General features: G+C 40.3%; 2 protein-coding genes across 2 annotated transcripts; one reads left to right on the top strand and one right to left on the bottom strand.

The window, feature by feature from the left end:
* Positions 1–7,899: 7,899 nt before the first annotated feature.
* On the bottom strand, positions 7,900–10,622 carry LOC103828856 (putative F-box protein At1g32660). Its single transcript, XM_033274701.1, has one exon. It carries the CDS (start codon positions 9,495–9,497, stop codon positions 8,181–8,183), a length of 1,317 nt encoding a protein of 438 aa, XP_033130592.1. The 5' UTR covers positions 9,498–10,622; the 3' UTR covers positions 7,900–8,180.
* Positions 10,623–14,103: 3,481 nt separating this feature from the next.
* On the top strand, positions 14,104–15,027 carry LOC117126815. Its single transcript, XM_033275934.1, has one exon. It carries the CDS (start codon positions 14,104–14,106, stop codon positions 15,025–15,027), a length of 924 nt encoding a protein of 307 aa, XP_033131825.1.
* The last annotated feature ends 1,109 nt before the right edge of the window (positions 15,028–16,136 follow it).

Here is a 16,136-nt window from a genome sequence, read left to right as displayed (position 1 = left end):
CATTGTCGCGAATTTCTGAGTTTAAGCCTAAATGCTAAGGATGTGACGGCGTTTTCCAATATGTTTGTATCGAACTGCTTTTAAATTAGCTATATTTAACTTGGTTGTTGTTGAGCGTCTAGTCAGCTAGTTTTAACATCTTTTCTTTTGGTTTCACTTTTTTTCCTGTTTCGTTTTTTCGTTTGAATAGTTGTTAAAAAGAAAATGTTTCACAATAGTGTAGTAGTTTAGTTTAAATCTTGTGACAATACCACAAAGCAATCTATCTACAAGAAAAAAAAAGGAAATGGTCAAGAGTCTGTCTTCTTTTACTCGACGTGAAGAAAGTAGGAAGATAAAAATCATAATTTCTCATGTTTACAGTTCAGTTTCAATGTAGGATTATTATCCAAAGAAAAATAGCCATAAAACAGGCATTGGCTTCCAAAGGGAACTTAGTTTGCGAAAAAGACTCTTGAACTCATAGAAAGAGGAAGCTCATGTTGCTCTTCTTCCAAAGTGTTAAACAAAACAATAATTCATTTCTCGAAGACTATCATTTTATCGGTTAAACACACAAGGATACAATTTTTATAGTTTGTACCCAAATTTTAGTCAAAACTCAATATTAGAGAAACCCATCAACTGATTCAGACAATTATCTCAACTTTGGCCATACAAAAGAGAAGTCAAGGCAGAAATTACGAAAAAGAAAGAAAGAAACTGACCATCATGATTAAAAAAGAACATGATCAAGCTTGAGAGCGAGAAGAAGAATGAAGGAGAAGAGCAAACTATGCGCTGAAACCGCTTGAAATGACTTCAAAACTCTTCTCCAACTCACTACTCTTCTCTGCACCAATATTTTTTCACCCATAAGTCTCTAAATCAATCAGAGAGACCTTTTTTCACACAGCTCACAATTCAAATTCTGATTGTGTGAAATTAGAGTTTTTTTTGCGGAAAATTTCAAGAGGCAAATCCATAATAGAAGAGAAAATGATTTTTCTTGGCAAAGAAAGAGATTTTTTTCGAGTCAACAAAGGATGAGTTTCCACGACAAAGGCAAATGATGGAGATGATGGGAAGCTTAGTTTACGATAATATTTTTTTAGTTTTGAGTGTTACTGTGTATAAAAGTGAAGGGTAATTTTGAAAATTTAACATTATATTTAGATTAAGGCTACAACTATAGTTAGATGTTTCTTTGTAAAAAAAATTTGAGGTTAAATATCGTTAGAATCTATATTAGAACAAACTTGAAAACAAAATTCTATTTTATGATTTGTAATTTGATGTGTAAAATAATTAGATTCATTTTAGCTAAGTTTATGATTTGTAAAACAAATAAACACATGAGAAAATTGGAAAAAAGAGACACTCTCAAGTGTTATATGTCCCTTTGGGATTTTTGAAAGTTATAAAAGTTATAACTTTATACGAGGGTGTAACTTTAAGATTTTTATGTAACATTAGAGCTTATATATTAATATGTATCATGTATCCAATAGTTTATACATAATCTAGTGCTTATTAGATGAGTCCCTGGTTCAAAGGCAGTAGAGTCCATTTTGGGATTTTTTTTCTTCTGATTTAGGTTAAAGGAAGTCAAAATGACAAAAATATCCTCGTCTTCCACGGAGGACTTGCAAATCTGAGAGCCATTTTTCATTTATTTTTGACGATTTTTTCTTTTCTTCTCCTTGGCATACGGGTATTGATTGAAATACATTAGATCTAGAATCAAATATGTAATTTTGAGCTTCTAATATACAAAATGAGAACTTTTTATTTTTTTCACCTATTATTTCACCAAACAACGTCAAATCGCCACGCTTGGTGGATGTGGAGCATTTTTCAGGCGAGTTTCTGGCTCTAGGTGGCGAGTTTTCGAACAGGGTCTTTTACCTCTTTTGTGGATTTATTTTTTTACTTTCTTTTTCATAAAAACTTAAATCAATTACGAAATATTAAGATTGATTTGGTTAACTGAAGGGTATAATGGTATTAAAGAAAATATAAATCCTATTGACCTAATAATCCTCTACAAGTCTTATTGTGACAAACCTAAGTTGAAAGTGTCTCTTTTTTCTAATTTTCCCTAAACAAATTTGACGTAATAAAAATATAAAGATAATTTAATTTTAGCTAAAAATGAATTAAACATTTTAAATATACTTAAATTATTTGTATATTTGTGTACTTACCCGTAGGGCAGGTTTAACCCTAATAGTTTCTAAAAGGAATAAATCCACAATAGTGTAGTTTTCGCGAGTCTTGGAAGCAAACTGATCTGGAGAAGAAGACAAACACCGAAGAACAAAGCACTAGAGAAAATTAACTTTCTTTTCACGGAGGAACGAAACGTGCATCCTCGAGCTCCTCTTAGAACCCTTTGTAATCTTTCTTGTTGTATATGTTCTCTCTAGATCCCAAGTAGAACTTCTCTAGCTCGAACACCTTGGCTCTCAGCTTTGTGAACAACCACTTTTGTATGTGTGTAAATATTAGAGTAGGATTTCTATGACAAATAGGAATCATACAAATCTGTTTTAGATATGTTTTTCCTAGATAGATTTGGTTTTATCTTTTCCTATTTTCACATTACTTCTCTTGGTATAAATACCAAGCTTCATTCTCAATAAAATTCAAGTTAACTTTGATCCTAAACTAAGATTTGTCATGGTATCAGAGCATAACCAAAACTAAAAACATCCAAAATCGATCTATTCTCAAAAATCATCAACCATCCTTTAAACATCCTTAAAAACATCCTTCAAAAACATCTTTCAAACATCCTTGTTGGTCCTACAAGAAACGTAAATCAACTTATTCAAATCCTCTGTTTTAAAATCGAAACAGAGACCTTCCAAAACATACATCTTCAAACATGGCGATTACTCCAAGCGAGCTCAAATACAAAACCATCTCACCTTATGATTTATCATCCAATGATAATCCAGGTGCCATCATCTCTCAACCTCTTCTCAACGGAACCAACTACGACGAATGGGCCATCAACTTTCGTATGGCGCTAAGCTCACGAAAGAAGTTTGGCTTTCTTGACGGCAGTCTTCCTAAACCGGCAGCCGATTCAACCCACCTTGAAAATTGGACAGCAAACAATCATCTTATCGTGGGATGGATAAAACAGACCATCGAACCAAAAGTCAGATCTTCTATCTCGACTAGAGAAATCGCAAAGGATCTGTGGGATACAATCAAAAAGCGCTACTCAATCAAAAGCGGAGCGCGACTTCAACAACTACGCAAAGCCTTGGCAAATTGCAAGCAGGACGGTTCCACCATTGATGACTACTTCGGTCGTCTAACAAAGATATGGGACGGGATCACTGACTGCATGACTCCTAAACAATGTAGCTGTGGAAAGTGTGAATGTGATTTAAACTCAGCAAGAGATCAAGAAACAGAAACTCTCCGTGTTCATGATTTCTTGGCGGGTTTAGACGATGCTACCCATGGCGTCATAAGATCTCAGATTTGTGCAATCTCACCACTTCCTGATCTTGATAGCGTTTACCAGACTGTCTCACAGAATGAGATTATCCGCTCCAACATAACTCCGGAGCAACCAATAATGGGATTCGCTTCTCAAAACCTCAGTCCAGCTAAACCAACTACATCAACAAGACCTATCAATAAGGATCCTACCCGTCAGTGTACTGTTTGTGGTCGAACAGGACATGAAGCTTCAGGATGCTTTACCATCATAGGATATCCCGAGTGGTGGGAAGGTCAAAAGAACAGAGTTAACAATCGACCATCATCAACCAAAACCACTGAAGCAAAAGGCGTCACACCAAAAGCAAATACGGCTAGTGTTGCTCAAAACACAAAAGTTCAAGCAAAAATAACTGTCTCCGATATAGATCGCCAAGGTCTCAGCGGCATCACCGATGAACAATGGAGCATTGTTCAAAAACTAATCAATAAAGGAGCAACCAATGATCATCTAAAGGGTAAGAAAAACGACGGAACATGGATCTTAGATACAGGAGCTACTCACCATATGACAGGACAACTCGAGACAATGGAGAACATCCGCAATATTGCTCCCATTCCTGTCTTATTACCCGCAGGTTCCGAAGAAGTAGCTTCCAAACAAGGAACCGTCAAACTTACTTCAAAGCTACACATTGAGAATGTGTACTATGTGGAGGGCTTCCACATTAATCTCATATCCTTTGGCCAGCTTGTTACAGATAATTATTTGGTTGGCCAAGTTACTGATAAACTTATGATCTTACAGGACCGTACCTCGAGGATGCTGATTGGAGTGGGTGAAAGAGAGGGAGAGGGATTGTACCGGTTTCGAGGGATAGAGTCAATAACATCGCTTCAGACAACTGCATTAGAAGATTCAGTTTTATGGCATCGGCGTTTTGGACATCCGTCATCTCGGATCACTGGCATAATCTCTGCAACAGAAAACTCTTCATCCAGAAACAATGAGGAGTCTATTAAATCTTGTGATATTTGTTTTCGAGCTAAACAAACTCGGCAAAGTTTTCCTGATAGTTTTCATAATGCAAAAGATAATTTTGAGTTAGTGCACTGTGATCTTTGGGGACCATATCGAACTACAGCTTTTTGCGGTTCTCGGTACTTCCTTACAATTGTTGATGACCACTCCAGAGCTATATGCCTATATCTCCTACCCAACAAAACCATGGTGGCTCGGCAACTAAAAGAATTCTTGGCTCTCGTCGAAACACAATTCTCTTCGAAGATCAAAACACTACGGAGCGATAATGGCACGGAATTCTTGTGCCTTACGCAATTCTTGAAAGAAAAGGGTGTGGTTCATGAAACATCGTGCGTCCATACTCCACAACAAAACGGAAGAGCAGAGCGTAAACACCGTCATATTCTCAATATCGCTCGTGCTTTACGATTTCAAGCAAATCTCCCGATAGAATTCTGGGGAGAATGTGTTTTGGCCGCAGCTCATCTGATAAACCGCACACCATCTATTTTGCTCAAGCAAAAATCACCGTTTGAAATATTACATGGTACGCCTCCAACGATATCTCACCTGCGCGTATTAGGTTGTCTTGCATACGCTCATAACAAAGATACAAAAGGAGATAAGTTCGCGTCTCGGAGCCGGCGATGTGTTTTACTTGGATATCCATCAGGGACGAAGGGCTGGAAACTATTTGACCTGGAAAAAGAAACCGTGTTTATCTCAAGAGACGTAGAGTTCCAAGAGCACGTGTTTCCATTCCTTGATACACAAGCAACATCATCACCTGTCCCTTCGATCACGTTGCCTCCATCTACAGATAACGATGATGAGGCATCATCATCACCTCCTACTCATACGACTCTACCTCAAGAAGTCTCAGACACCTCAGTAGCTACTGACACAGAACGTAATGAGGGTTCTGGTACTTCTGAAACAGAGCATCATCAAGAACCTTTGGGTCGCGGACATCGAACCCACAAACCTTCAACTCGCTATAGAGACTACGTTATCAACTCAGTTACTGAAATCCCCTCTACTCCCTCTCTCCCGTCTTCAATTCCGTCGACATCCTCAGGTTCGTATTATCCCTTATCTGATTATTTAGTTTATGATCGTATTTCTACTAAGCATCGCAGCTACATCATCGCCTTATCAACCAATATCGAACCAAAATACTTCAAACAAGCTATGAAGGATAAAGTGTGGCGTGATGCTATGAAAGCCGAAATCGAAGCTCTTGAAAGAAACCACACGTGGGATCTTCAAGACTTACCACCAAACAAGAGAGCTCTTGGTTGTAAGTGGGTTTATACGATCAAACTCCGGTCAGATGGGACTATTGAGCGATATAAAGCTCGCTTAGTGGTCTTAGGAAACAATCAAAAAGAAGGTCTTGACTACACAGAAACTTTCTCTCCAGTTGCAAAGATGACGACTGTCCGCTTGTTTCTTGATATTGCGGCAAAGATGAATCACGAAATCCATCAAATGGATGTCCATAACGCTTTTCTCCACGGGGATCTCCAGGAAGAAGTTTATATGAAACTACCTCCAGGTTTTTCTAATACAAATGAAACTCGTGTGTGCCGACTTCGAAAATCTTTATATGGCCTTAAGCAAGCCCCTCGCTGTTGGTTTGCCAAATTGGTTGAAGCTCTTCTAAAGTACGGTTTCTCTCAAACATATTCAGACCACTCATTGTTTGTCTACTCGAGGAATGGAACCACACTTCGAATCCTCGTTTATGTCGATGATCTAATCATCTCTGGTGATTCATCTCCTGCCATCAACACATTCAAGACATACCTTTCAACCTGTTTTTATATGAAAGATCTTGGGCCTCTCAAGTATTTTCTTGGCTTGGAAGTAACTAGGGGTCCTCAAGGAATCTATTTATGCCAACGCAAGTACACGTTGGATATAGTTACAGAGTGTGGGCTACTAGGTTGCAAACCGGCTGGCTCACCTATGGACCAAAACCATACTTTAGGCCGTGCGCAAGGTGATCTTTTGTCTGATCCAGAACGTTATCGCCGACTGGTTGGGCGACTTATCTATCTCCTAGCGACACGACCAGACCTTGCCTATTCTGTTCACATACTATCGCAGTTTATGCAGAAACCTAAGGAAGTTCATTGGCTTGCAACTGTAAAAGCTGTTAGATATTTGAAAGGAACTATTGGGCAGGGTGTTCTCTTTCGCGCCAACACCACGTTTCACATTACTGGCTGGTGCGACGCTGACTGGGGCGCATGTCCCGGTACACGTCATTCTCTTACTGGCTGGATAGTACAGTTTGGGACTTCACCTATTTGCTGGAAAACCAAGAAACAGAATGCAGTTTCTCTCTCATCAACAGAAGCTGAGTTTCGTGCTATGAAAGCAATAACAAAGGAACTCATTTGGATCAAAGGCCTTCTCTCCGAGCTGGGTTTTCCACACGATGCGCCAATGACAGTCTGCTGCGATAACAAATCTGCGCTACACATCAGTGCTAATCCGGTTCTTCACGAGCAAACTAAACACATGGGCATCATTTGTCAGTTCGTTCGAACAGAGATTGTCAAAGGTGTCATCAAAACAACTCATGTCTCCTCTCAAGATCAACTCGCAGATATCTTAACCAAGGCATTAGGACGTAAGGAGTTCGATGCATTTCTTCTCAAGTTAGGCATTAACAATATCCATGCTCCAACTTGAGGGGGGGTATTAGAGTAGGATTTCTATGACAAATAGGAATCATACAAATCTGTTTTAGATATATTTTTCCTAGATAGATTTGGTTTTATCTTTTCCTATTTTCACATTACTTCTCTTGGTATAAATACCAAGCTTCATTCTCAATAAAATTCAAGTTAACTTTGATCCTAAACTAAGATTTGTCAGTAAAAGACGAACGATAAACCCTTTTCAATAGAGGGTCTTCACTTGATTCGTTTGGTCTTGTTGTCGAGGTTGGCCCAGCTCACCTTGTCTCAAATTTTTGAGTTTAAACCTAAATGCTAAGGGTACAACGACGTTTTCCAACATGTTTTGTATCGAACTGCTTTTAAATTGGCTAAATTTAACTTGGTTGTTGTTGAGCGTCTGGTTAATATCTTTTTTTTTTTGGTTTCATTTTTTTTTTTCATTTTTGTTTTGTTTTGTCTTTTTCCTATTTGAATAAGTTGTTAAAAGGAACAGTTTTACAATAGTGTAGTAGTTTAGTTTAACTCTTGTGACAATACCAGAAAGCAATCCTTCTAGAAGAAAAAGGAAATGGACAAGAGTATCCTATCATATTTACCATTCAGTTTGACTGTAGGAACTTAGTTTGCAACAAACTCTTGAACTCACAAAAAGAGGAAGCTCATTTTGCACTTCTTCCAAAGTGTTAAACAAATAAATAATTCATTTCTCGAAGACCATCATTTTATGGGTTATCATATAGTAAAGAGAAAAGCTTATACAAACAAACAATAATATCTCCAAAGTAATAACACCGGAAATCAATCAAATATGAATTCGAACTCATCCCAACAAGAACAAAAACAACGAGCAGATCAAGCAACTACAGAAACGCAAATCTTCAGTCATGTATATATAAGATAACAAATTGCAAATTGCAAATAAAAACAACCATAGCATGCCATGCTCTCAATCTTTTTGCCATGCTCTCTTGAGTTTTACTGATACATCCTTGAAACCTTTAAACTTTTATTTGGAACCTTTCTCAGAGAGAGGCAATACTGTGGACATGTTGAGGTGCGATACGGACAAAACAATCACGCTGCTTTAAGAATCCATAAGAGCGTCTAAACTCTTTATTGTCTCCAATGCCTAGGAGCCTAACTCTTCTAACGTTTTGTGTTTTAACATTGTAGTAAAAAATGTAAAAGGGTCCAACCTCAGGTGACAAGCTGGTTGGAGCCATAATGATCTCCCCATCCTTGTTGGTTCCTGGAAAAGACATTTCGAAGCCCCAAACAGAATCCCACACGGAGGAGGGAAACACACAATGTTGCTTTGACCATTCATGTTTCACGGGGTCTTCTAATATCCATAAATCAAAACTATTGAAACGATCATAAGGGTATCTCACAATAGAAGCTAGCTTCCCATTGTAATCTATAAATATGGAATCCTTGCCCCACCGAAGGAGAGTCTCATGTGCTTGGATAAAACTTAGTTTCTCAGTTCTAACATCAAAACACACCATAACTGGATTCCTAAAATGGGGTGAGTTACGAGCACCATAGTAGATGACACCATTGACGCATACTCCCACTGATATCGGTCTATAAGGTCCAGGGGTACCCTCAATGTGTCTCCATGATCCTCCTCCCAATGTTAACACCTTGTGGTCTTGATGAACAGAAGAACGAGAGACTCTCGATTCCACAAACAATGCCTTATGTTGACCTTCAATCGGATCGTATCCCACGAATCTGGTGGAACTGTGCAACTTTATGACCTGCTCCGTGCTAGGGTTACACACCATCAACCCACCATGAACGCCAACGGTGAGAAAGCCATGGAGAGAAGCGAAAGACTCTCTGATGGAACTCAGTCCCACTGGTATTGCCATCTCCAAGTTTGGTACCAAAGAAGAAGAAGAACAAGACTCCCCAAACGAGAAGAAGAAGGTGAGCTTCGCTTCAGGCTCATTGCATACACCGTTAGCCAAAGCGACTATAAACCGGGGCGATTGCTTTGAGGACATAGAGAAGAAGGAATCGATGAACCCTCTGCTTCGGATGATGGAAGACCAAATTTTTGACACGCATCGGAACTTCATAAGAGACTTGGCACCCATTCTACTCACTATAGCCATCTTTAGATCGAAAGGGAGCGAATCGAACTTACTACTTGGGCTTGTCTCATTACCATCCGCCTCCTTCTTGCGTTTCATGGATTGAGGGAGTGCTTCTTGGTGGGTCGACCTCGCAGGCAATCTAGTCACTCTAGCAGTCTTCAGATCAACTGCAATCGGACCTATCTTACTTCGGCTCCTACACAACCTCTCCTCCTCTCGCTCCTTGCGTTTCATGGTCGCCCAAAAACCCTAACTTAGACCTGGATTTGTGGGAAATCAAACAGAACCGCAAAGACTTCTTCTTGGGGATTAGACCAAATCACAAAGACATCGCCAGGTTCGTATAGGAATTATTTGTCGGAAATCAGATAAAATCCGTTCGATGTACACATGTTTATATTTATATTTATACAAATATACAATTTCCTTTTTTTTTTTAACCCTTTTATATATATATATTTTTTTTTAAAAACAGTTTCCTATTTACTCCAAAATCAACTTTTTTTTTTTTTTTTTTTGTCGGCTACCCATGTAAGCTAGATCAAGTGGTGGCAGACGAGCCGATTCTCCGAGGAGCATCTCCGTCTATCCGGGTCTGATCTATATCGGAAAAAATATATCCTCTGCTCCTGACTTCTTTTGCAAGCGTGTCCGCTCGACCATTCCTACTCCGAGGAATATGAGACAAACTCACATCCTCGAAGTCCTCATGTAGTCTCTGAAACACCTCAATCTCTGTTGCAAAAGTTGGCCAATCCATTGGATTAGTAGTCATGTCCACGAGATCCGAGCAGTCCGTCTCGAACCGTATTGAAGCTATCCTCATGTCTCTCATACATGAGGTTGCTCAAAGTAAACCTTCCATCTCAGCATGTAGAGCTGAGAGGGCCCTATTGCACGCCCGTAATCCAAAATGTTCAGAACCCATATGATCCTTCAGACTCCACCCTAAGCCACTTACGCTACCATTATTGATCCATGACGCATCAATTTGACATGTAGGGATTCGGGGTATCCAAGGAGGCACTATCTCGACCTCTGAAATAGGAGGATCGTCATGGTCCTAGTTTGCTTCCTCTTTTTCATTAGCCTTCCTCCAACATTCTGCCTCAAGGGACGCATGTTGGAGAGTATCAACCGGAGATACGACTTTTCCATTAAAGAATTTGTCGTTCCTCGCCTTTCAAATGTACCAACAGATCCATGGAAAGGTATCGAATTGTGGTCTCAGTGGAGCCACTTCTTTTCTCTTCCAAAACAGAAAGTTCATGTTTTGGTATATAGATGTACTCGGGAAGTAACCCGGAAAGGACAAATAGTCCGATAAAGCCCAAACCTGAAGGGCAGGGGGGCATTCAAAAAGAAGATGATTAATCGACCCCAATGGGTCAGCACATCTAGGACAACTCCTGTAACACCCCGGCCCAGGCCCAAATAGAAAAGGCCCAACAGAGGGAAACCCTAAGTTACCCTAATCCAGAAACTTATATAAAGAGGAGTCTCCCTACAGCTGAGCCATCAGACACTCACCAAGCGAAACCCTGCGAGATCCGAGAGCCGCCGCCGCCGCCAGCCCACCGAGGAAGCGCCGCCGCCGATCACCGCCCGCGCAGCCCAAGTCGCCGATCGCGGGTACCAAGCCGCCGGCTTCTCGATTCTGTGGCGTGTAACCGTCTTCGTTTGGATTACTAAGGTAAACCCCATAACCCTTGTTCTACCTAGTCACCGTAGACGACAGATCTGAGATCTAAAACCTCTTCTTCCTCACCCAGATCTCAGAGTATCAGATCCGGAACCCAACCTATCCTCGTCGCTGTCTTGGAACCAGATCAACAATCAGCTAAGGTTAGGACTTGTCTGTGAACTTTTCTCAAGATTCCTAACATCGTATAGTATTAGGGTCTAGCTGGTACGGGCTTGATTGATTGATTGATTGATGATTGAACTCAGTGATGAGATTAATGTGTGATAATGGTAAATGATGAAAGAACCTAGTTGAACTAGGAAGAAAGAAAGAAAGAAAGAAAGAAATGAGAATGAGTCTAGGAAGACTAAGAAAAAGAATTAAGAAATGAATGAAATACGACCCACCGAGGAACTGGTGGGAAGTATGGGAAACGCGGCGGCCGTAGCGTTCAAAAACGGCAGGGTAAGAATAGAGGCGCCGGTAAGATTGAGTCACACCGAGTCTTGGCGGGAAGGGGTCGTAATACACTGCAAGGGGTAGACTGCATCCAAGGAACCGGATGTCGAGTGTACCCGGGGCAGGCGGCTTCGCAGGAATGCAGCAAGAAAAGGGGGGCAATGGTCCGCTTGAGCTGTGTAGGTCCTAGGTGTCTAGGATGATGAAATGTGAATGAAATGTGAATGAAATGTGAATGAAATGTGAACCTGCTGGTTTTTATTAGCTTATTCTTTAATGCTTACTGTGTTATGTGTTTTGATATGAGTTAACGGGTTCCTGGAACCCGTCCTCACTGAGTATTCCCCAAATGCTCACCCCTCCTTCCGCAGGTACGATCGGGGAGACGCAGGAGTGAAGTCGGAGTGGTGCCGGTTCTTGGGTCGGGATAAGCTTTTATTTTAGTACTTTAAAACTTTGTTTCATTCTAAAGACTAGTATGCGAATCTGATTTCTAAAGATTTTCCTAAGGTTTTAAGAAATAAAAGAATACAAGTTGGTTCCTCATTTTCTTTAAGATATGCATAAGAAAAAGGGGACAGTAAGGGCTACACAAGGAATGTCCAAAGGTAGACATGTGTACCCTTAACCCGTCCTGGGAACCCCAGAATGATCTGGGGAAGGGACGGGTCTTTCAATTGGTATCAGAGCCAGGTTAAAACCCGTCCGGTTCCGTCCGGATGGGTACTGGCAGTCAAACTTGTATTTTTAGTAGGACGTATTTTAATCGATTCTTTTGGGGATGGGTCTTTTCTTCTTAAGGCATCACTTCGGCTGAATCCTGCACTACCCGATAAGGTATAAGAATTTCATGTTACTTAACTGCCAGTACTTAACAATTTCATTATGACAGGATGCCTCCCAGGAACGCCAGACTAGCTCAGCCCACAACCACAGCCCAGAGAGCAGCCAGGCGGGCTGCCAGAGCCGCGTCGCAGGCTACTAGTGACAACAAAAGTCATGCCGGGGATGGTGTGGAGGAGAACCAGGTGAGTGGACCTGCCCATGGGGATCAAGGGAATGAACCTGCCCAAGGAGGTCAAGCTAACGGACCAGCCCAAGGGCAAGGCCAGGCCGCCATGGACGCTGCGGCAGTGGAAGAACTGCAGAGGTACCGGGAAGCTTACGGGGGTAGACTGCCCGGGGAAGGTGCCGCGGGCGGAGGACTCGCACCACCCCTAGCGGTGCCCGCTGCTGACCACGCGCCTTCCTACTGGGACATGATGAAGCAGCTAAAAAGCATGCAGATGGAGATGTTCAGCGGGGGAGCCGACCCGATCGCCGCAGATAACTGGAGGAGGAAGCTGGAAAAGAACTTCCTCTCGGCCAGGTGCCCACCAGAGTACCGTAGAGACTTGGCTACCCACCACCTAAAGGACGACGCCTTGGTCTGGTGGGATTGTGTGGTGGACGGTGCCAGGGATCAACCGGAACTGACATGGGAGGATTTCTTAGAAGAATTTAATAACAAATACTTCCCCCGTGAGGCAATGGATAAGATGGAAGGTAGATTCCAAGACATCAGCCAGGGGTCTCGGGATGTACGGAAGTACGGGGAGGAATTCAACAGGCTCCGAAGGTTTGCAGGACGCCATATGACTGAAAAAGAACTGATTCGCCGCTTTATATTTATACAAATATACAATTTCCTTTCTTTTAACCCTTTTATATATTAAAAAAAAAAACAGTTTCCTATTTACTCCAAAATCAAAAATTTATTTTTTAAATTATTGTAAAGTGATGATTCATCAACAAGTGTTCTCATCTCCTTTTGAGTCATCATTTTTCTTAGACACTTGTCTTCTTCTCTTTCCAGATGTGATAACTATGACACTTCTTCTTGTACTATAAATATGAGTACGTGAAAGTCACAATGAAAAGAATTAAGTTTTCCATCACTTCTTATCTCTCTTTTCTATCTATTACTCTCTCCTCTCACCATATACAATAATATATATAAGTTAAAATAATTCTCTCTCACCTCATATTACACAACACGTTATCAGCACGAGGCTCTGACCAACTGAAGTTTTTCAATCCAAAAGTTCTTAAACCAGCCGAGGTAATGTTTAAATTTATGTATTTCAATACACTTAATTTATTTAAATTTTATTATTATTTCGGAGTGAGAGGCTGGACCTTCTCCGTTCGGGATGATAGGCGTTGCCTTTCCCGACTGATCGTTATGGTATGCTATGCCTTCACGATCAGAGAAACACGTGGTAGGCTTTGCCTCCGTGAATAAAAAGAAATGTCAAAAATGGTAGACTAAGTCTCCTCGGACCTTGAAATAAATAAAAGTCAAAATGGTAGACTATGTCTCCTCGGACTTTGAAAAATGATCAATATGGTAGTCTATGACTCCTCGGATCATGTGGTAGGCTGAGCCTCCCGATTTTTTTTATGCTATTTAAATTCTTGCAATTTAAATTTCTACAATTTAAATTCCTGCAATTTAAATTTCTGCAATTTAAGTTTATTCTTTTATTTTATGCCTTTAATTTCTGCATTTAAATTACGCATTTAAATTTTCGTAATTACTATATTTATATATATTATTCTATGAATACAGTTATCATGTCGAATTTAACAAAGCTCGAAATTAATGCCCTGGATATTACGGGAAATAATTATATGACCTGGGCAGTGGGTGCAAAAATGCACCTGAGAGGAAACTGGCTTTTGGAAACCATCGATAGTTCAAAAACGGTGTCGGATGAGAAAAAGGCTAAAGCCATAATATTTTTACGACACCACATCCATGATGGTTTAAAGGATGAATATATTACGAAAGAGGATCCTTATGACCTCTGGAAATCTTTAAAAGATAGGTTTGATCACCAGAAATATGTGATCTTACCGAAAGCTAAACACGAGTGGATCCATCTCCGGTTCCAGGATTACAAAAGTGTTAGTGAGTTTAATTCCGCGATGTTCGGAATTACTTCGAGGATGATGTTATGTGGAGAGAAAATAAGTGATTATGATATGATCGAGAAAACTCTCTGCACGTTCCATCCTGAAAATGTAATCCTGCAGCAACAGTACCGGGTGAGTGGATATACCCGTTACTCGGAGTTGATGCAAGTCCTCCTTGTAGCGGAGCAGAATAATCAACTCGTGACTTTAAACCATCAAGCTCGTCCCACTGGATCTGCTCCATTCCCTGAAGCGAATGTTGCATCATCCAGTTATGATAATAAAAGAGGACGAGGTCGTGGACGTGGTGGAAACCGTTATCATGGTCGTGGAAGAAGACGAGGAAGAAGATTCCGTCCCTATGATAAAAGAAATAATAAAGACTTTCACGAAAATGAAAGGAATGAAAAAGGCCAGGATGATAAAAGGCAAACGGGAAAGCTTTGCTACAGATGCGGCATGAAAGGTCATTGGGTACGTACTTGTCGTACACCAAAACATTTAGCCGATCTATATAGAGAATCCCAAAAGGGAAAAGAGAAAGGAAGAGGTGAAACTAACTTCATCTCTGATGAACCTGGGCCATCCTTTCATGGTTTAAACGATGATACTCATCTCGACGTATCAGACTTTCTGGTTGAGCCAGAGAGTATCGATGAGTGATATAAATCGATGTGATATAAGTAGACTGTATTATAATATCTGTATCTTTTGTTGTAAGATATATGTTATGTTTGTTTAATGTTTAATAATATATGTTTTATGAATATTTTATATTCAGAAAGAATGCCAAACTTTGAGACTATGGATGGAGATTTGTGTTTGGCAGATAGTGCGTCAACGCACACGATAATCAAAGATAAGAAATATTTCTCCAGTCTCAAAATAAGAGATTACACTGGAAGCGTAAGTACAATATCTGGTAATGCAAAGATTATTATGGGCTCAGGAAGAGCGAAATTTTCATTGCCAGGGGGAACGATATTTGAAATAAGGAATGCATTGTATTCTCCCAAGTCTCATAGAAACTTGTTAAGTTTTAAGGATATCCGAAGAAATAGATATCATATTGAGACTATAAGTAAAGATGGCATTGAATTACTTTGCATTAAGTCCGAGAGGAAACATATATTGGAAGAGTTAAGAATGTTATCCTCTGGACTATATTGTACAAAAATAACCATGACTGAGTCCTATGCCGTGGTAAACATGAAGTTTACTGATACATTTAAAATATGGCATGAAAGGCTAGGACATCCTGGTTCAGTCATGATGAGAAAGATAGTGCAAAATTCAAATGGCCATCCGTTGAAAAACGGAAAATTTTTGCAAATGGACGTGTTTACATGTAATGCATGTTCTCAAGGAAAGCTTATAACTCGACTATCACCAGCAAAAGTAGGCAATGAATCACCAATGTTTTTGGAAAGAATACATGGTGATATATGTGGGCCGATCCACCCACCGTGCGGGCCGTTTAAGTATTTCATAGTATTGATTGACGCATCTAGTAGATGGTCAAGTGTATCTCTTTTGACGACACGAAATACGGCTTTCGCAAAGTTCATTACCCAGATAATAAAGCTGAGTACGCAGTTCTCAGAGTATGCCATTAAGAAAGTAAGGCTTGATAATGCTGGTGAATTTACATCGCAAGCCTTTGATGATTATTGTATGTCAATGGGGATTGATGTGGAGCATCCAGTTCTCCATGTGCATACACAAAATGGCATGGCCGAGTCATTGATAAAACGGTTGTGGTTAATTGCAAG

The sequence above is a fragment of the Brassica rapa genome, chromosome A07, assembly GCF_000309985.2.
Source record: "Brassica rapa cultivar Chiifu-401-42 chromosome A07, CAAS_Brap_v3.01, whole genome shotgun sequence".
In the NCBI taxonomy this organism is placed as follows: domain Eukaryota; kingdom Viridiplantae; phylum Streptophyta; class Magnoliopsida; order Brassicales; family Brassicaceae; genus Brassica; species Brassica rapa.
Note: the sequence above shows the minus strand (reverse complement) of the source record. Positions and strands in the feature narration are given on the sequence as shown.

Excerpts from the sequence above, each read along its gene's own strand:
- LOC103828856 (XM_033274701.1), bottom strand. The coding sequence starts at position 9,497 with ATGAAACGCAAGGAGCGAGAGGAGGAGAGGTTGTGTAGGAGCCGAAGT.
- LOC117126815 (XM_033275934.1), top strand. The coding sequence starts at position 14,104 with ATGCACCTGAGAGGAAACTGGCTTTTGGAAACCATCGATAGTTCAAAA.